This window comes from Cololabis saira, chromosome 3 (assembly GCF_033807715.1).
Source record: "Cololabis saira isolate AMF1-May2022 chromosome 3, fColSai1.1, whole genome shotgun sequence".
Classification (NCBI taxonomy): Eukaryota; Metazoa; Chordata; class Actinopteri; order Beloniformes; family Belonidae; genus Cololabis; species Cololabis saira.
The window spans coordinates 27518700-27539476 of NC_084589.1; the positions used below are offsets into that span (position 1 = coordinate 27518700).

Consider the following 20777-nt stretch of genomic DNA (forward strand, 5'->3'; position numbering starts at 1 on the left):
GTAACTTAATCGCATGATAATTGTCCTTTCCCCCCCACATCCCAACACTGATCCCACTGCTGCGGGAGCTGACCGGAAGTGCTTTGCCCTCGCAGCCACGCCGCTTCCGGTGTCGCCACCTTCTTTGTCTCCGGCCCAACATTTCGACAGCACGGCTTGTCTTATTTTTGTCCTCGCTTTTGAGGATATATTTTTCGCATATATTCCTATTTTTTTTCTGACATTTAATGACACTCGACTCTGACTTATTTATGCCTAAAAGTAAAGCGCCAAAGATGGATGAGCTGGACTACAGTAGGTGTTTGTTCTGTCGCTGTTTGCATGAGCCGCCGCAGCTACACGGCTAGTGGGGGAGATCAGGCTCAGGTTACACCTGATCACTGATCCTGTTCAACATATGTGTGGATGTACACCGTAAAACCCTTTGCTGGATGTTCTTGAACCGACCGCGTACGGGTTAAAGTAAGCTACAAGATCAGAATAGCCAACCATAGCTGTCAGTGTTGGCTTTGCGCTGCTTTAGAGCTAAAGTCGGGTTTACATTTATCATCTAAACCTGCCGTCATCTTACACTAATACTTGAAAACAGTCTTTCCAAAATCCCACCCGCTTACAGACTGTATTTGATGTGTGAGTCGAACCTGGCCATGTATCAGACTGTGGGCGTGGTTGTTGTAGTGTTTGTTTAGCAGCGTAAACACAGTGATTTAGGAGACTCAGCCTGCAGCTTCACTCCCACTAGGCTAGGGCTGTTCGATTTTGCCCAAAAATAAAATCTCGATTTTTTTCTCTCAAAATCCGATTTTCGATTACGATTATTTTGTGAATTGACAAAAGGCAAAGAAATTATTTCAAATATGCTATTTTTTTATTGAACATTTGCCCCATTGGGCTTTAAGTGCAAACTTTGCTCTTATTAAACCAAAAATGAATGAATAAAGTGCAAAACTCTGTAAAATAAGTTGAAAAAAAGTTTAAAAAAATATAAAGTTTTATCTCTGAAAAAAAAAAAATCAGCACTTGCAAGAATACAGTAAGTTATATTTCCAATTAAATAAAACAAGACATTTTCTAATTAAACTAAACTGGGTCTTTGCATGCTAAATAATAATGCAACCCATGAAGGAGGTAGAGGTGTGTAATGTCAGTCATTACATTTGCTATTCACATTTGCAAGTTTTTTGCAAGGAACACGAGCCGGTCTACGGCATCTGGCTTGAGGGATGCCCGGTGGCATGTTACAACCTCCCTCCTACACTAAAGAGCCTCTCCGATGGGGCACTTGTCGCAGGTATTGAGAGGTATTTCCATCAATCATTAATATGGTATCAATCATTAATATGTGTGCAGACAAGGTAAAAAAAAAAAGTGAAAATCGATTTTACGAGTTTCACGTTTTAACATCGTTCTAATTACATAATCGCGATTGCGATTTAAAATCGATTAATCGAACAGCCCTAAGTCCCACATGATTTATTAGAATTAGAATGTCTTTATTGTCATTTGTACAGGTACAACGAAATTGGATGCTATCTTCTTTAAGGTGCATGGTTTAAAATAATTGTGCTTTTTGCCAGTTGGTGAAGAATGAAGAAAAAAAAAAATAAAAAAATCAAACTCACAGCCTGAGCCCAAGTTTGGCCAAAATATCCCACTATCTTTGAGCTATGTTTGAAACTGTGATTGGAGGATAGGAAGTAGTGCATTTATTTTGCACAGAAACTTCAGTTGAAGTAGTCCGGTGAATCAAAACACTATAATGCAAAGTAACATTTAGATACTAACTACACAGTAACAGAGACAAATGTTTTAGAGTGGATTCACTACAGTAGTTGCCTAGTCCAGAAATTAAATGAATTGTGTTGCTTTCTTTACCTAAAGTGAATTGAATATCACAGTGTAAGGAGTGTTTACAAAAACATTTTGAAGCAGGAATGGAGACAACACTAAAATAAATAACTGCTGTACTATCAGATCAAATGTTTGCTTTTTGAAATGAACAAATTGAATAAAAATAAACTCCACTTTGAGAAATTAGTTGGCTACAAAGCCATTCTGCTGAAATGACAGATTGGCTTTTAAAATGAAAACATTAAGAATTGTCGCTCTTCCAAACTGTAGTTATTGTAAGCACCAGATTTTGGAGCATTGTCTATAAAAGATTTATTTTTATTGTAAAACCTGCTGACATACACCTCTGGGCGAAGAATAAATCATTAGCATGTGCAATACAAATTTTGTGCCAGCCACTTGGAGCAGCTTCATTCCCACATTATTTATTAGAATTAGAATGTCTTTATTGTCATTTGTACAGGTACAACGAAATTAGATGCTATCTTCTTTAAGGTGCATGGTTTAAAAAATAGATATATTAAAACAACAACTATACAAATAAATAATCTCTAAAAGGACACAAATAGGAAGACAACATACAGGTATTGCACGATTCGGTCAGTATTGCACATGGGAAAAGTCAGTTTGATTATTTAGCAGTATTGAGTGTAGTTATGGCTCTGGCATAGAAACTGTTCTTGAGTCTGTTTGTGCGTGATTTCAGTGTCCTGAAACGTCTGCCTGATGGCAACAGTTCAAAGAGTGAGTGTCCGAGGTGAGATGGGTCCTTGATGATTTTCCTGGCTTTCCTGAGACACTGGGTGTTGTACAGCTCCTCCAGGGAGGGGAGAGTGCAGCCGATTATTTCTTGGGCCGTGGTGACGACCCTCTGGAGTGCCTTCTTATTTGCCACTGTGCAGCTTATACCAGTGTTTCCCAGTCCTGGTCCTCGGAGCCCCCAGTCCTGCATGTTGTAGATGTTTCCCTGCATTAACACACCTTATTCTGATTAATGGTCCTCATTACCTCGCCATCAAGGTCTGCACTACTCTGTTGATGACACAGCTACTTTTATCACGGTGTGTTAAAGCAGAATAGCATCTAAAACATGCAGGACCAGGATTGGGAAACACTGATTTAGACAAAATCGACTTTCTTTAAAAGCACAAAATGTAAAGAGCTACGAAGAAAAGCCATGTTCATAGGCAAGGCAAGTTTATTTATATAGCACAATTCAACACAAGGTAATTCAAAGTGCTTTACATCAACATTAAAAGTGGCAAGACATAATTAGACAGTAAATAACAAATAAAATTATGAGAAAAGAAGGTAAAATAATAAAAAGCACAAGTTGCTGAAAACTAAGGGCAGTAGAGTACCGCAGGTAACATCTCAATCACGGTTTTCAGAAAGTATTTAATTTAAGAGTACGCTTTAAATACCAAATCAATGAAATAAAATTATAAGAAAAGAGGTAAAATAATAAAAAGCACAAATTGTTAAAAGTAAGAGCAGTAGAGTACAGCAGGTGAGTATTTAATTTAGGAGTAAGCTTCAGTAAACAGCAATGTTATAGGCCTGATTTAAAGGAGCTGACAGTTGGAGCAGACCTCAGGTCTACAGGAAGTTTGTTCCACCGGTGAGGAGCAGAATAACTGAACGCTGCCTTACCTGCTTGGTTCTGGTTCTTGGGAAATACAACAAACCAGATCCAGATGAACCTCAGGGCTCTGGGAGCTTCATAGGGAACTAACAGATCAAGCATGTATTTTGGTCCAAGACCATTCAGTGCTTTTGTAGACCAACAGTAGGGTTTTAATAATCCTACTTGCAACAGTGTTTTATTTGTTTATGCTTAAGGGGATGATGGTGAAATACATAGGCTGCAGCTGCTGGAGCCTTTTCAAATTATTCAGTTATTATTGCGCTACACTGGCAAGTGTTTATTTTAATTTTTCCACACAATGTATGTTTTTGAAGGTACACCTGAATCCCCCCAGAAATTGCAGTGAAAACATTATCTTTAGGATTATTTATATGTAGACTGTCCTATTGTGAGGCCAGCTTCATCTGAACAAAATTATTGGTCTTGCCTTTTGTTTTCGATGCTTCCATCCTTGGAGTTATGCAGAACGTTGAGATTTTGTTTTATCCAGATGTTGTTTCAGCTTGATGGTTATTTTAGTCTTCGCTGTGTACAGAAAGTGCAGTAAAATCAACTTTTTTCAGCGCATCATCAGGTTCCATATATTGATTTGGTATAGGTTTTCTTCTAACACAAGCTTCACCATTTATCAAAACTTGGGACCGGCACCATGTGGGGCTGGAGCAATGTGGGTTGATATTATGTAAATATATTCTCCAGATTTGCCTAGTAATGCCTGTTCTTGTTATATCCCTTAAGTGACTCTTTCAACACCTTTTTTTATTGTAACAAAGTCTAGCTGTGGTTATGATGAAATTGTATTGTATCATTGGGCCCAAGCAGTATGTCTTCGAATGAGAAATCTTTGAAAAGATATGTTACTTACTTATCAGAGATATATGATGTCTGGTAATTTTCAACAAAAAACTATATTTTATGACACCACTTTAAGAATAAATCAATCCATTCACCTTGTCGTGGTAGCTGAAACCTTAGTAAACACCTAATCCATTGATGTATTTGTGCAAGAACAGTAAGCAAAGGCCCTTTTAACAAATACAACACTTAGCATTGCACCAAAGGCTGTTAGAGCCTATCCCATTTTAAATCAGTTGCTGTTGCTTCCGTTTCTAGTATCATATACGGTATATTGTAGTAAAATTGTTTGGGCCTTCTAAAAGTTAGTCAGCTTTATGGCCCTCACATTTATCAGAACATCTGTGGTTTTTTTTTTTTGGTTTTGTTCTTGGGTTGTAATAAACAAAAAACGTTATTACTAAAAGAATGAAGGACAAGAAGAGGTTAAAATGGATGAATAATTGGAGTTATTCATTTAAGCTCAATAGTCATCCATGTTTCCAAAGTACCATGTCCAGCCCCTCTCCCTTACATATTATTCCTTTGGTTACTTTAGTTACCATTGTTTTCTCTATTTCTTCCACTCATTTCCATTGTGAGATATTTGAGTTTGAACAATGTACTTTCCCACATACCTTTGCCAACAGTAGAAGCTGCTTTTGCCCTAGATTGTTTGGGCACAGTTAATCGTATGTGGGCTGTACAGCTGTAGTAGTAATGCAATCATTCTTCTTCTCTTCCCCTGTAGTCCCAGTAGACCTGAGCCCAGAGGAGCGCTCTGAGCTGGAGGACATCCGCAGGAGGAAAGGCGTCCTGCTGCAAGAGATCCAGAGGCTCAGGGAAGAATTGAGAGAGGCGATTTTAGAAGTAGAGGGGCTGGAGACCAGCACAGAGGGCAGGTAAAAGGAACAACTTTTTTTTCTTAAAAATGTAAAAAAAAAAATATATACCGTATTTTCTGGACTATAAGCCGCTACTTTTTTCATAGGTTTTGAACCATGCGGCTTATACAAAGGTGCGGCTATTCTGTGGATTTTTCTTCCACTGCTCGGGGCGCTCTAACCGGAATTAGAATCAAAACCAAGACAAAATAAATGCAAAGAAGAATACACTACTTCTTCTTTAGCAGATAGAAGTAGGTAGAAGCAGATTTCAAACAGATAAATAGATAAATAAATACCGGTTATTTTCTCTTGGTTCTGTCCCGTTTTAATCAGCAAAGTTGCTGCCGTGTTAAAAGACACTGTTAGGAAAGGATCTATTTAGGTACAAACATGTACATTATCTACAGTTTAAATCCTTCTGTACATGTAGTAAATATCTAATCTAACAACATAAATATCTGCGGCTTGTATATCTTTTTTTTAAATAGAGCGGATGCGGCTTGTATACAGGTGCGGCTTGTTTATCTTTTTTTATTTATTCTTTTAAAAATAGAGCGGGTGCGGCTTATATACAGGTGCGGCTTATAGTCCAGAAAATACGGTATATATCTCTGTTCTTGGAACAGAGATTAATCTTTGGCATGTGTTGTCCTCCCATAAACGGCTCCTCCTCTGGTGATATGATTTTCTTGGCATTTGCAGCTGATGATTAGGCATCTGCTTCAAAAGATAAATGTTGCTCCATATAGGAATTATTTGTGGATATTTTTATTTATATTATGATCTTCTGATGAATTATTTAGTTCACTCATGGGCAAATGCAGCCTCCAGACCATCTTAATCCGTCTGACCCCTCCACCCTAAAGAATAATGACACAACATGAGCACTGGAAAAAAAGATTTTTGATAAGCATTATTCAGGTGTTTTAGAAAAGAAAGTGTAGACTTTATATTTCCACTTAACTCGACTGCTGCAGTAAAGGGTGCTCTGTGCATTCACACTGGACTAATAACCTGGTGGGTCAGTATGTAGGGATGGGATGGAGTTGGCCTATGTTTTAATCGATTTGTCAGGTGTGTGGCCCTTCGTCTATAGATCAATAGATGGCTAGGTACTTTACTCATCCCATGCTGAGAAATTACTTGGTTACGGTGACAAAGAGTGTAATCAAAAGGGAACTGAAATAAAAATGCTTGAAGGAAGAACCAACAATAGAATTAGACTAAATGTGTTTTTAAACTAGGAAAATGCAATATAATAATAATTATTATAGTTATAATGATAATTATAATAACAAAACTATACACACTTGTATTTGTGGGAATATGACATTAAGAAAAATAAACTTTGCCCTCCACTTATTTAACTTATTGACTCCCTTCCTGTGATTATCAAAGTCAGAAAACTCTTTTGTTTCTACCCAGTTGTGCTTTAATTTACATCTTTAACTTTTCTATATTTATTTAAAATTAAAAGTCATGATGTTTCAGCTTCCAGCAGCTTCCATCATACATTTATACCTACGTTTTACAATATTAGACATCAGTGTTGCTAAGTAAAATATTTTGTTTCAGAAATGTTCCTGTGGTCTTAAACTACCGTAGTTCTCGTTGTTTAATAGAGTTTCTGGTTTGATTTCAGCAAAAGTCCTTTATTTTTGTTACCTTTGTTTGCTCTGCAGTAAAACTCTACAGAAAAATAGACATGTGGCAATGGGGAGGAAAAAATTCAACATGGACCCCAAAAAGGTAACCCAATTTATTGCTGTAGAGATGACATTGTTTTCACTCAATGTTTGACCTATTTATTCAGTGACTGTGCTTTCTGAAGGGCATTGTGTTCCTGGTGGAGAACGAGCTGCTCAGACACACATCAGAGGACATCGCTCAGTTCTTGTACAAAGGAGAAGGGCTCAATAAGACTGCTATCGGAGATTATCTGGGAGAAAGGTGCAACATGCTGAAATGTCTCTTGAGTTTTCAGTTTGTGTATGTTTCAGTCATTTGACACTGTGATGTTTTTGTTTCTTGCAGGGATGACTTCAACATCAAAGTTCTTCAAGCTTTTGTTGACCTCCACGAGTTCACTGATCTCAACCTTGTCCAGGCTCTAAGGTAAATTGCTTCTTTTTGTTGTTATTTCGGGCTTGAATGGAAGAAAAGATATTTGTTAAAGTGTATCTAGGTATACCTTGGGGAGCAGATATACAAGTCTCACTGGCACCACAACAGGAGGGAAAGTCTGTATAAAAGGGTAGCTGGTGCTGTTGAATGTTTCCTTTTTTTTTTGTTTTATTGCAAAATCTTCTAACTCAGATTTGACCTCAACCGTGTCCTGTTTTCCACAGACAGTTCCTTTGGAGTTTCCGTTTGCCTGGTGAAGCGCAGAAGATTGACAGAATGATGGAGGCCTTTGCTCAGAGATACTGCCACTGCAACCCCGGTGTCTTCCACAGCACAGGTAAACGGCAACACACCCACACAAATGCACCGGGATTCTGGTTTAGTAGACGATACTACAATTATCAGATTAAATTTAAAGCTTTAAACTTCTTCCGTTTTTATCTGTTCCCCTTTGATTCTAGGCTTATTTTTCTGACAATTGTGCTCATTTTTGTGAGTATTGTGAAATCGCTATAGTGTAACAGAAAGTAACCTTTCAGGAGGTGTGTCCTCATTCAAACAATCATCCCTTTCCCAGAAATAACCCGATGTGCCATCCAACAGAGCCATTAGACTTTTTACCATTTTCATTATTTCCTTGAATTGTTTTGAGATGAAGATGAACTGCTTAAAATCGGGGATGTTTAATTGGGCATTGGGCATTCCCCTCTTTGGGTTTTCAGGTTATGTTTTTGAGTAGTAGTCGTATTAGTAGTAGTAATAAAAAACAACCATCAATTGTTTAAAGCAAGAATAATAACATGCTCCTATATTATTGCAATGTGAAAAATACCTTTTTTAAAGGTAAACGTAACATTAAATAAAAATTCTATTTGGAGCATAATAAGTCAGATTTTTTGTGGTCCAGCCTCCTAAGTTTAGTCTGGAAAAAAGTTTCCATGCTGTGCTTATCAGCCCTTATGCCATAACTAGAAAATAAACATAAACCATAGCTTGATACACCCTGAATACTTCCTGTGTGTCATACAGCATCGGCTCACTTCCAGAGTCACTCGCCCTCAGGTCAAGAGCCGTTTTAGAGGGATGCTTCTGCTTCATATCCATTTCTGTACAGTATTTTCCATGATGTTGTCAAGATATTTATGAGTTCATCTCTGTTAGAATAAAAAAAAGCAGTGTTCACAAATGCAGATGCCCCTCTGGTTTCAGCATTGCCCTTCCAGCTATTTAGATTGCTTGTGAACTGATTTTATTAGCATAATTCAGTCCTTAAAATAGGAAAGAAATAAAGTGAGTCAGTCCTGGGTCTGAAAATAACAATGGTGTTGGTGTATCATTACCTACTGGTGTTAGGTTAAATTGGTTCCAGCCCAATGCCACTCACTCAGGATTTATACAGTATCGTGTTTGTCTTTCTTGTTTACAGACACATGTTATGTGCTGTCATTTGCCATAATCATGTTGAACACAAGCCTCCATAACCCCAACGTGAGGGACAAACCTGGAGTGGACCGTTTCATCTCGATGAACCGAGGCATCAACGAGGGGGGAGACCTTCCAGAGGATCTGCTGAGAGTACGAGCTACCCTACCCTGTTTCTCCTTCAATCAATCAATCAAACTTTATTGTCACATCATATTACTCAGTAACATGGGTAAAAACCTTGTTTGTGCAGGCTCATCATCATTTGCAGTTAAAAGATAGACATACAAACAAAGTGCATAGTGCATGAATAAAAGCATAAAAACAGTATGTGGAATAAGAGGATAGAAAAACAAATAAATAGTCTTGGGCTTCTATGTATGATATAAAAAATCTTCAGTTCAGTCTTTCACAAGAACTAGGTCTTGTTCAGTAATCTGTTTGCTGACAGATAAAAACTGCTCAGGAATCTGGTGGTGCTGCTTTTTATGCACCGGTACCGTTTGCCCGGCCGTGGGTGCGGCAGTGGCTGGAACAGGCTATGGCTGGAACAGGCTATGGCTGGGGTGATGGATGTCCCGGATAATGTTGTGGGCCTTAGCCACACAACGTCTCCTTGCAGAGTTGGCTGCAAGCTTACCTTTCTGATGTCTCTGTTTTCCAGAATCTCTATGACAGCATTAAAAATGAGCCCTTTAAAATCCCAGAGGATGACGGAAATGACCTGACGCACACCTTCTTCAACCCTGACAGAGAGGGCTGGCTTCTTAAACTTGGTGAGATAATCCAAGTGAGGCCGCTGCTTTGCTCGAGGGCGCTGCTGCCTTTGATGTTTCATCAGTGACAACATCAGCGTTAATTACAGATGTCAAGAGAGTAACTTGGCAGTGCAATAAGAATGTGGTTTTTCTTTTCTTTTTTTGATTTTAAAACACTGTATCCTGCTCACCTCTAAGGCTTTGTGCTATAAATAATCTGTCTTATTGCCCCTGAAGTTTGCTTCCTCTTTGCCTCTACTTGAGTATCTACTGACATTTATGTTATTTAAACAATGCCCGAGCATGATGGTGAAAGAAAGGCTCACACTCTTTCGTTATGGCAGTCTTGATTGATTGATCTCTTTTGCATGGCGGGGCCTGAGATCAGTGTGTCACTAATACAATCTCCTTCCCCCCTTCCTTCTCCCTCTCTCTTTGTCTCCCTTTAAATCCTCTGGTTCTCTTTGTCACTGCTTCTTCCCTGTGATTTCCATCTACTGCCGCTGCTTGTTTTCTCAGGAGGTATGTACTGACAGAATATTTTGAAAAGTTTTAGAAGTCAATTAGCCTTTTAGTTTTTGTTAGAATAGAGTTTTTACATTACAGCTCTGTTTTTGTTTGCACTTTTCTCACTTGTCATGTTTTTGTCTTTTCAGGAGGACGGGTGAAGACTTGGAAACGTCGGTGGTTCATTCTGACAGACAACTGCCTTTATTATTTTGAATATACTACAGTAAGTCTATCCTCATGCTGTCTCGATTAATCCGATACTTTCACAACCTCAAAGGAACCGCCGTTATCTGATGTATTGCTGATGTTTCTGATGATTTATTTTAAGAAATGGGGGGATAAGATTTCTCCAAATTCAGTTTGCTTTGGAGTTCATTTTTAAGCCACTCTGAAGATCATCCCTTTTGATGATGGAGACAGTCTATGAAATAAGATGTAAGAATGTAGAAGATGTAAGAAAAATTGAAAATGAATGGATGTATCAAGTAAGATTAAGAAAATGAAACCAGTGTAGCAACATCTTGGGAATGAATTCTGTCTGTCGGCCAGTAGGTGGCAGCTCCTGGTCATAATCAGAAGTCAACATTGAATGTTTGTAGAGCAGATTTGACCTCAGTTTAAGAACCGTGGATCCACTTTAACTAATATTGGGTGGTAAAAACTTTTTATATATATATATATATATACACACACACACAGTACAGACCAAAAGTTTTGACAAACTTTTGGCATGTACTGTATATATTCTAGCTAAAAATACAATTGTAGATGTTGTGGAAAAATCCATTAAATGCTCTTTAATACATTCTTTCCAACTAGTTGAATAACTGGACTGAAACGGAGTGTCTAAGTTTAGCCAGATTAATACTTGAGATGATTCAGATTTCCGTAGATTTACTTAAACATTTGCATGCAATAGTGTCAAAACATACATTGGCCGGGTTTCCCAGATCCAACCTCTCTTAAGGATTTAAGAGAGGTTCAAAGAAGGTTTGAACTAAGAGAGAACCCTAAGATATGGGTGTTTCCCAGATGACTTCTTAACACCGTTCTTTAGTTTCGCTCTTTCAGACGCTCTTTGGAGCAGCTGTCCGGTTCTGAAACCAAATCAATCGATGCCAGGCAAATCGATCACCGATCACTATCAGCGCATTTTCACACGCAGCACTGCTACCTAACGCACTAATTCCCTGCTGCCTGTGCGTTATAATAAAAAATTAAGATGATAAATATAATTCAATGACCCTTTTTCATCCAAACGGTGCGTTACTCCGTTATTTCTTGCTACAGTGAGGCTTTTTTTCCCCTCACGCAGAGACCGGGAGGAAACGTGGTGGGCGTGTGTGTGCGTTCAAAAACATGAGCCAAGAGAAGGCGAGTTTCGCAAATCGCAACGTGGAATTACAGCAATCCCTGGTTTTTCGCAGGGGTTATGTTCCAAAAAGAACCCGTGATAAGTGAAATTCTTTTTACAATTATAGAGGGCTTCAGATTGCAGAGATCATCCCCGCCACGCACGTATTTCACTGCTCTTCTGAGACGCTGCATCCTGACTCGCGCTGCAGCGTCTTTTTCTCCTAAAGCCGCGGTGCAGGTGGGTTTTTTCAAGAGAAGAAAATAGTTATGGGTCGTTGTCTTCGCTCTTTTTTCTTCTGGGCAAAAAGATTCTTTAATATAAACCGACACCATTGATTATATTTGAGACTGTAATGAACGATTCATCAAAGGATTCCGTTCTTCAGCTGCTGCTTCCCTGTCATCACACATGTAGGTGCTCGGGCTCGGGCTCGGGCAGGATCGGTGTCCCGGCTGCCTGGACAGCCCGGTCCGACAGCACGTCCAGGGGACTGAAGTGCTGAGTCTGACGCACCAATGCGTTCATATAAACAGTTCTGCTTCGTGCACGGCGACGCGGTTGATTTGCAGAGAGAACATGCTGTATAGCAGCCAAATTATCAAATAAATGATATTCATGATGATCGTTTTATTTGTGCGTAATGCATAAAGCATATACAGGAACACACTTGTTATTCCTTATTTTTCTTTTTTTTCCCCCTTTGCTGTCACCAATAAATGCTAAACAATATAAATCTAAAGTATAAAATAGATCAAAATTTGTGCGGGGTGCATTGTTTTAATATCTCATTGCTTGGTGTAATATTGATTTGCCTGACGCGGCTGGATCTGTGAGTCTTTGTTCACTAAGATGGTTGTAAAGACTGGGTCAGCAGCATCTTTCATTTCCTTCTTAATGAAAGACATACTTAAGCTAAGAGCGACTCTGGGAAACGCGATTTTCTTTCACAGGCTCCTTAAGAAGGTTTGAAAGAAGTCTTTCGCTGTTAAGAACTACTTAACTGATCTGGGAAACCCGGCCATTGTGTGTCGATGCAGAATGACAATGAAACAAAGGAAGCATAATGATTTTAAGGCATAAAAGAGACTACCAGTCTGTAAATTTAGTTACTCTCAGCAGTTTGGGTTTAATCAAGTGGCCGCAGCTAAATTTTCCATCACAGTAAAAAGGAGCAAACTATCAGAGAATGGGAGGGGGTTGTCAGAGGGAAATGAAAGAGGATTTAAGCTTTCCTGTGGTGTTAGTTTTTTTTTCTTCTTCAAGTAACATTTATTCATAGAGCACCTTTCACATAAAGTGCTTTGCAATATAAATATAATAGCAATAAATATAAAACCAATGAAACAAAAAAGTAAAAAAAAAATGCAACAGCATACAACAAGTGAATATATCACATTAAAGCCCGAATTAAAATGTTTTCTGCTGTTTTTTTTTTGTTTTCTTCTGTCTTCTGTCTTCTGAGATTATAAAACAGAAGATTTAAGGTGCACAGTTCTAGAGTCTCAGTGCCACCATCCCAAAAGCCTGATCACCACGTGTTTTTAAATTTAGAACAAACCACCACCAGCAATCTCCGCTCAGAAGACGTCAGAGTCCGACCACAAGAGTACGGGCACGAGAGCTGAGAGTTTTGAACAAGAAATGATAATGAATCACATTCCGTACTTTCTTGCACTTCCCCCTTGTTTTCAATCTGCTTATATACGAGTATGAAACTCGCCTGGGTGTAAATCTTAAATCTTTCTGGTCAACAGAGTTTATTGATTTACATCGCATTGTGACGTGAAACACTGGTCTCCCAACTAAACAAAGAATAACTCCAGTGAGAGATGAGGGAGGGAAACAATATCAGCCTATCGCACCATTGTTGTCGTTATCAAGGACAAATGGAATATCTTAAAATAAGTCCCCACATTTTTTGTGCATTTCCAAATCACTACTGAAAAATCCTTTTTTACTTTACTTGTTCCATTTGCCTGAGAAATCCCAAACTGAAGCTGGCAGTGGCATCTCACCCACGCTGATTGTGCTCCAGTTGCAAGTCAGAAGGCCAGTGGGTAGTGAGTAGTTGACAAGTAGTTGACAGTGCAGCGTGCTCTGTTTTTGTGTTTTACAAACACCAGGGCTGCACGATATTAGGAAAAGGCAATGTCCAATATCATAGTTTAAGATTGTTCTGATGATGACTTGTGATTATATGAGACAACATTTAAGTGCTACTTATTATGGTTTCTCTGCTTTGCAGCTAAAATTTTACTGATTACGATTAAAAAGTCTATGCAGATACTACAGGAAAAAAAGAACTAACTAAATAAATAGAAAATGGCATGTAAACTACTTATCGGCTCTGGAACGCTCTCCCTGCCAACATTAGATCTGCCAACAGTGTAGACTGTTTTAAGATGCATTTATAATCTGCTTATGTTTAGGCAACAATTCCGATGTTATTCCCCTTTTTATGTTTTTTTTTTTTTATGGTTCTTATGGTTGTCTATGATTTCTATCTGTTATTGTAAAGTACTTTGTGATTTTTATCTGCGAAAAGCGCTCTATAAAGGAATTTTACTTACGGTACTTACTTATCTCAGGGTTCCATCTGATTTACCAACTATGTTATTGACATGTAGAGTCAGTGCATGGACGTTGAAAAATAAGATTGCCACTTATTGTTTTTCCCTAACAGGATAAGGAGCCACGAGGAATCATTCCCTTGGAAAACCTTAGCATTCGTGAAGTAGAGGACCCAAGGAAGCCTGTAAGTTTGCAAACTCGCTGGACCAGTGCAATAAAGCATGTAATTTGTACATGGGGATTCTACAGTTGACTTCATAGCGTTGATGATTATTCTTTACCTTTCATAACAAGAATTGCTTTGAGCTGTACATCCCCAACAACCGCGGCCAACTGATCAAAGCGTGTAAGACGGAGGCTGATGGGAGGGTGGTGGAAGGAAACCACATGGTGTACCGCATCTCTGCGCCCACACCGGAAGAGAAGGACGAGTGGATCCACAGCATCAAGTACGTACAATTTGGGAAATGCAGGAGGATTGCAAAGGAAAATTTATTAAAGTTAAATATTGCCTTTAGTCACCAAACTGTTTTCTTTATCATAATTGCAGATCCGCCGTTAGTGTGGACCCCTTCTACGAAATGCTTGCTGCCAGGAAGAAACGTATATCACTGAAGAAGAAAGAGGAACAACCATAGACGACTTCTCATTCTTCCATCAACCCTGCTTTTTACAACATGTTCCTAACTTCTGTCAGCCCTCCTTCCTCTTCCCAAAATACCTTCTCTTGCTGCTCCAAGGACTCTTTGCTATCCTGTCCAGTAGACCGAAAGCTGCTTCAGAGCTCATCTACTGTGGCTTCTTCCACTTACACTACTGCTGTTTTTCACTCCGTCACACTACATCCAGAGCACAATATCTGTCCCGTCTTCTCACCTTCACCCTCATTATAAGAAGACTGTGAAGGACGTGTTAGGCCACATTCACTCTACAATGCTGAAAGATTTCAGGACACTGTTGCTGTTCAGGCATTTCATCTGCACTTACTCACTGGAAGGATTTGATAATGGTTTTTCAGGTTTCCTAATTCATGATGGAGAATCGTAACGTGATGATGCACTTCTGTCTTTTAGGCAACTAAAATTTAGAAGAAACAAAACAATTTAACACCTTAAATTGTTCAATAGCAATACGAAAATGTGCTTGTTAAAGCAGCCCGTACATGCCTGACAGTGCATCATTTAGTGTATTTTTATGACTTTCTGAGACATTATTGTGTCTCAAGAACATAACAAACGGCTTTCTGACATTTATCTGCATCAGTGGGAATCAGGTCTTAATAGGGATAGCAAACGGCTTCCTTGCTATGAACTTATCTGTCACATTTATTTACGACGCCTTTACGAGAAATGGCCTTTCGTGATTGTGGATACCCAAAGCAAAATGTGAATTCAGATACTGTTACATTTATATTTAGTTAGTGTTGAAAAAAAAAAACAACCCAGACAGATGAGAGTTTGGATCATTGCTTGTTATAGTAACCTTCATGGCTTTAAATTCACATCCACGCTTAAGTACTAAAAAACATCACAAGGAAAAAATACCTTTTAATGTATATTTCCGCAAGATTTAATGGTGGAGTCTTGAGGTGAAGAGTCTCTCCTCTCGCAGATAGCTGCTTGTTTCGGCTCACTGAGAAACTATATACTATGTACTTTAGCATGTTTTCTCGACATGTTTAAGCAACAGCAGAGTAGAACGTCGTAGTCTGGAGGCTTGTTAAACAAATCCTTTATCTATACTGAGCAATTATCATCACGTTCCTTCAGATTTAACATCGCAGCATCACTTCCTTCTTACTCAGCAGTGGAGGATAAAGACCAGCGTCTCAGCAGTGACAACTGTCCGAGCCAGATCTGACCGCCACAGTGAGTGTATGAAATCACAAAGGCAGCTCATTACAATGTACACTTTTTTTGTAAATAGATGTTAGCATATTTGTTTACAAAACACATAGAAATGATTTAATTTATTCTTTATCTTTTGTTAAGATCAGAATTTTGTACGAGCTACTGTATTACTGCATGTTGACAAACGAAGGCGTCAGTCATTAGGCGCCGCTGCATGGCCGACCATGCTAATGCACTGATTTGAAAAGTGTTAAGTGTTCCCTGTTGACTTGGAAAGATTGCATATAATTATGAAGTTGATTTAAGCATTGATTTAACTCTAACCCCCCCTACACCCCCTTCTGTCAAGGAAATTACATTCAGTAAAGCACAAGCAGTCTTCACACTCCGCTGGCCAGTGTCCAGCTGCAGCGTGATGAAGCTGTTTACCAGCTGAAATTGCAGTTTTCCTGTATAGCACAGAAATGGACTGAAAAGAAGAAGAAAAAAAAGACAGCTAAACAAAGAACACTAATAAATACTAATTCATTATATGTTGGTAGGATCGAGAAGTAATGAATCTGTAATGATTTTAGACTTGTGTCCAGTGATAGATTTGCTTGACTTCCAGTTCATAAACTAGTAGTTTAATGAATTGGCTTTTTAGATTGTAGGAAAAATAATTGTCTACTGCACTTTATCAAGTTTGGCATTTTGGAGAAAATGCTGTTACTTTGACTGACTTAAATACTTCATGATGCCCTCTACTGGTAGTAACACACACTGCAATATGCTGAAGGATGAACTCCTGCGAGACTGTACAGCAACATCACGTGGTCAGTTTTAGTTATAGAAGCTTCAGTTTGTCACCAACATGTACTGGAATTATTGATTCTTTTTCGATCACCTGGTGCCGATCATGTTGCATTGAGCTTAAGGGGTTCTCTCTGTCATTGACAGACTTATCTTGTGTTTTGCCTCCCTCTGACTGTCAGAGGTCTAACTTTAAATTTCTATGCCCATTCTCTGTGTACATGACATGGACCGTCTGTAGGCTGTTACTTTCTGGGGATTCAAGTGCCAAAAAAAAAAAACACATCAAAAACAGAAAATATTTCCAACTAAAAGCTAGACATGAACACTGAAATGATCAGAATGAAGAGGTTCGTTGATTCAGATTTGTTTAAACTACAGGGCCACTTCTTTCTGAAAATGATAATTTTGTATTTATTTATTTTTTGTTTATTGTGAGGTGATGCATCATCTGTACACGTAGCAAAGGAAAACCACGATACATTGATGCCAGGAAACTACTGTGTTGCAATGTTAATAATAAAAGATGAACAGAGACTATGGGCGTGCTTTGATTTCTTTTAGGTATTACTATTTGTGTGTTGTGTGTTTGTCCTCATTTAATAAGTTTTAGGCTTAAGTCAGCTTAACCCATTGTTACTTTTAACCCTAATTATTTTCAGGGGATTTTCATTTGTGTAAAGAGTTATGGATGGCCTAAGGTGATGAATACCTCCATGTTAAGATTATAATAATTGCCAAGCAACTTCATTATTTGAAGTAAAAATAGATTTTATGCCAGTTAAGTCAATGTATAAATTATTTTCTAACCAGTGCAGCAGTATTGAAATAGGTAACACTTGACAATTAAACGTTTAATTGCAAACCGGCAACTGGGTCCATAAAGAGAATGAATAATCACATGGATTATAAGCAAAAGACCTGGCAGCTGTCAAAGTCATTTCTTTACAGTCGCTATGTTTTATTCCTGCAGCCTACCTGCCCAGAAATGCATGTCTAATGCTCAGAGAAATATGCACAGCACAGAAGATCTAAACTTCACCATATCTCAATAAGATTCACGAGCTAAATTAAGATTGGATGGTTGAAAAAAAGTGACTTTTGATCAGATGGATAGATGATTGGATCAATGATGGACACAAAGCTCTGACAAGCATTTCTATCATTCAAGATGACACCTACATGTTTCAGCTCATTACTGGACAACACTGTTATACTGGAAAATAATAAATAGGAAAATCCTCTCGCAGAGTGATGCAGAAAAACTAGTTCATGCATTTGTATCTTCTAGACTGGATTACTGTGATGTGTTGTTAGCAGGATGTCCAAGTAATTTGCTGAATAGGCTCCAGCTGATCCAGAATGCAGCAGCACGAGTACTGACAGGAATTAGCAGGAGAGACCACGTCTCTCCAGTGTTAGCGTCGCTCCATTGGCTACCTGTAAAATTCAGAATTCAATTTAAAAATTTATTACTTGCATATAAAGCCCAAAACGGCTTAGCTCCGCAGTATTTACAAGATTTGATAGTGCCTTATGTTCCTGGCAGAGCTCTCCGCTCCCAGGGTGCAGGTTTACTCGTAGTTCCTAGAGCAGTGTTTCTCAATCCTGGTCCTCGAGTACCACTGTCCTGCATGTTTTAGATGCTACCCTGCTTCAGCACACCGTGATAAAAGTACGTGTGTCATCAACAGAACTGTGCAGACCTTGGTGACAAGCTAATGAGGACCTTTAATTAGAATCAGGTGTGTTGGTGCAGGGAAACATCTAAAACATGCAGGACAGTGGTACTCGAGGACCAGGATTGAGAAGCACTGTCCTAGAGTATCTAAATGTAGATTTGGAGGGCAGGCGTTCTGCGATCAGGCACCAATTTTTTGGAACCAACTTCCAATCTGGGTTAAGGAGGCTGACACCACCTCCACCTTTAAAACTAAACTTAAAACCTTTCTGTTTAGTAAAGCCTATAGTTAGTGTTTAGTAAACCTCTAGCTGGTGTTGGTAAATCTCTAGGTAGTGTAAACTTTAGTGTGTTAGAGTCAGTAGTCATAGTTGCAGCTATAGAACAAGACTATAATAGTTAGTCTCAAATACAGTATAGTTTTGCGGTAGATATGCTGCTATAGGCTTATGCTGCAGGGGGGCACCGACATGATCCGCTGGGCGGTGCCTCTCACCCTTCTTCTCCTCTCCTTTTCCCTTCCTCTCTTCTCCATTACCATTTTTATTTATTATAAATATCTCGTAGCTACCATTTTTGTCCATCGTTCCTGTAGTTTCTTGTGCTGGCCCCCCTTTTTTCTCTTTTGTGCATGTTTGCAGGCTGGAGCCTCGGGAGCTGCGTTCTGGCCTGTGTTCCCGTGTTTGGCAGCTGCTTTGGAAAATGTTTGACTCGCCATGTGTTTCAATAAATTAGTATAATAGTACAACATATAGTACATGTTTTGTATTACTCTTACTTTTCTTTTCTTTTTTTTTGACTGCTATATTATGCTGAAGAGGCTCCGAGGCGTGAGCAATATTCTTTTTTCCTCGTGAGATTATTTTTTTCCTCTGCAGCTACAAATCAAATAGTTAATATTTTTTCTTCAACAAAATTAATCGCACTGCAGAGAGCTGGCCAGCAACTGCGTTTAGCTGGAGAAGTGGGGAATAAAACCCGTTTGAAGGATCCGACCCCGGTCTGTGAGTGTTTGTTCGTGGTTTAATAAACCCGTGTTTTGATCCGATGCCCGTCTGTGTGCGTGTTTGTTTGTTTACTGAGGAACGTTATGTTTGGTCGTTACTGCCGCGATCCCACCGAGCCGACGACTCTTTTACTCTTTTACTTTGTTATCAGATACTTGGCCGGCCTCCGTGGTTCTGCCTCCAAGCAGTAAAGCGGTGAAAAGTTAAGTCATTATTGATCTTTTCCCCACGTCTGTTATGTGTGGAGCTGCTGCAGCTACAACACAGCAACGGGTTACCAGCTTCTGCGGAGCTTTGCGCTCCACGCCCCGTCCATTTTCGTCTCGACTACGAATCGGGAAGGAGGGGGAAGTGACGTATGCTGTAAAGCAGTCAAAGCCGTAAAAATTTGTAGTTTTTTAGTGTGGCAGGGTTCCTACCATGCTCCTCAAAGTTACATAGTGCCAGTGAAGGTGATACAGACCCCTCAGACCATAACAGAGGTGTCATTAAACCTGTTGGAAGTTGATGTACCATCACAATGACTCTGGAAATATTATATTAAGGTGGAAAAGTTACATAGTGCCGCTTTAACTGTTTCCCTGTTCCTTGGGGTAGTAAATATGAACATGTTTGTTTAGTAAGTAAACCCAGCACATCTGAGATTGAAAAATGACAAAATGCTTTATATTCACAATTTTATTTACAATTTTTAAATAAAAACACAAAGGTAACGTGTAAACCGAACTAAAATGCCATACTGTACAACATCAAATATACAATCAAGGCCAGATTCACACAGTCAAAAGCCACAGTGCAATTATTTTATTTCACAAAATGCTAATAAGAAATAAAAAAACTGAATTCAATGAAAAAGTGAGAAATGTTAATGGGTTTTTTTTGTTTTTTGTTTTGTTAATATAGCCTACATGTATTGATGATACAAAAAGGTTTGGGGAAAAACACAAAAACAATTGGTTAAACCATTTTTCCATATTGAAAAGAGCCCTAACTGTTTCAAGTACAAAACTGAGGCAAGAATCCACATATTCAAATAAAACCAGGTAACAAAACACTTCTGTCTATTCTGTCTGACAAAGATCTTCAACATTTCCCTCCAAAAACATCTATCTGCCACGAGGACTCATCAAATTACACCCAAAAAAAGCAACACAAACACAAATGTATTTAAATCCTACAGTTTCTTTGGTAAATTAGCTGTATGTTTCATGGAAACCTTTTAAAAAAGAGAATCCAAAATAATAAAAAAATATCTATGAAATTCATTCATACTACTAACTTGGTTACTTCACCACAGCTGAACTGACAGCGTTACGTTATATTAACAATATGACAATATGTCACACGTAGCACTTGTCTGATTATCATCAAACACTAAAGGATGATTTATGGTTCCGCGTTACACCAACGCAGAGCCTATGGCGTAGGCTTTGCGTCGATTTAACGCGGAACAATAATTTAGGCTTAACTCATGGTTACAAGAGG

General features: G+C 38.7%; 1 protein-coding gene across 1 annotated transcript; it reads left to right on the forward strand.

The window, feature by feature from the left end:
• Nucleotides 1-115: 115 nt before the first annotated feature.
• Nucleotides 116-17139, forward strand: cyth2 (cytohesin 2). Its single transcript, XM_061716953.1, has 12 exons — nucleotides 116-294; nucleotides 5085-5235; nucleotides 6903-6969; nucleotides 7052-7170; nucleotides 7255-7335; nucleotides 7569-7681; nucleotides 8771-8919; nucleotides 9431-9542; nucleotides 10181-10257; nucleotides 14075-14146; nucleotides 14257-14411; nucleotides 14513-17139. The coding sequence occupies exons 1-12, from the start codon at nucleotides 228-230 to the stop codon at nucleotides 14598-14600; spliced, it is 1251 nt and encodes a 416-aa protein (XP_061572937.1). The 5' UTR covers nucleotides 116-227; the 3' UTR covers nucleotides 14601-17139.
• Nucleotides 17140-20777: the final 3638 nt, after the last annotated feature.

What these genes read in the sequence shown, in the direction of transcription:
- cyth2 (XM_061716953.1), top strand. Translation starts at nt 228, where the DNA reads ATGACACTCGACTCTGACTTATTTATGCCTAAAAGTAAAGCGCCAAAG. An exon ending in GATGGATGAGCTGGACTACA is followed by an intron (nt 295 to 5,084) that starts GTAGGTGTTTGT and finishes CTTCCCCTGTAG; the next exon opens with TCCCAGTAGACCTGAGCCCA. An exon ending in TCAACATGGACCCCAAAAAG is followed by an intron (nt 6,970 to 7,051) that starts GTAACCCAATTT and finishes TGCTTTCTGAAG; the next exon opens with GGCATTGTGTTCCTGGTGGA.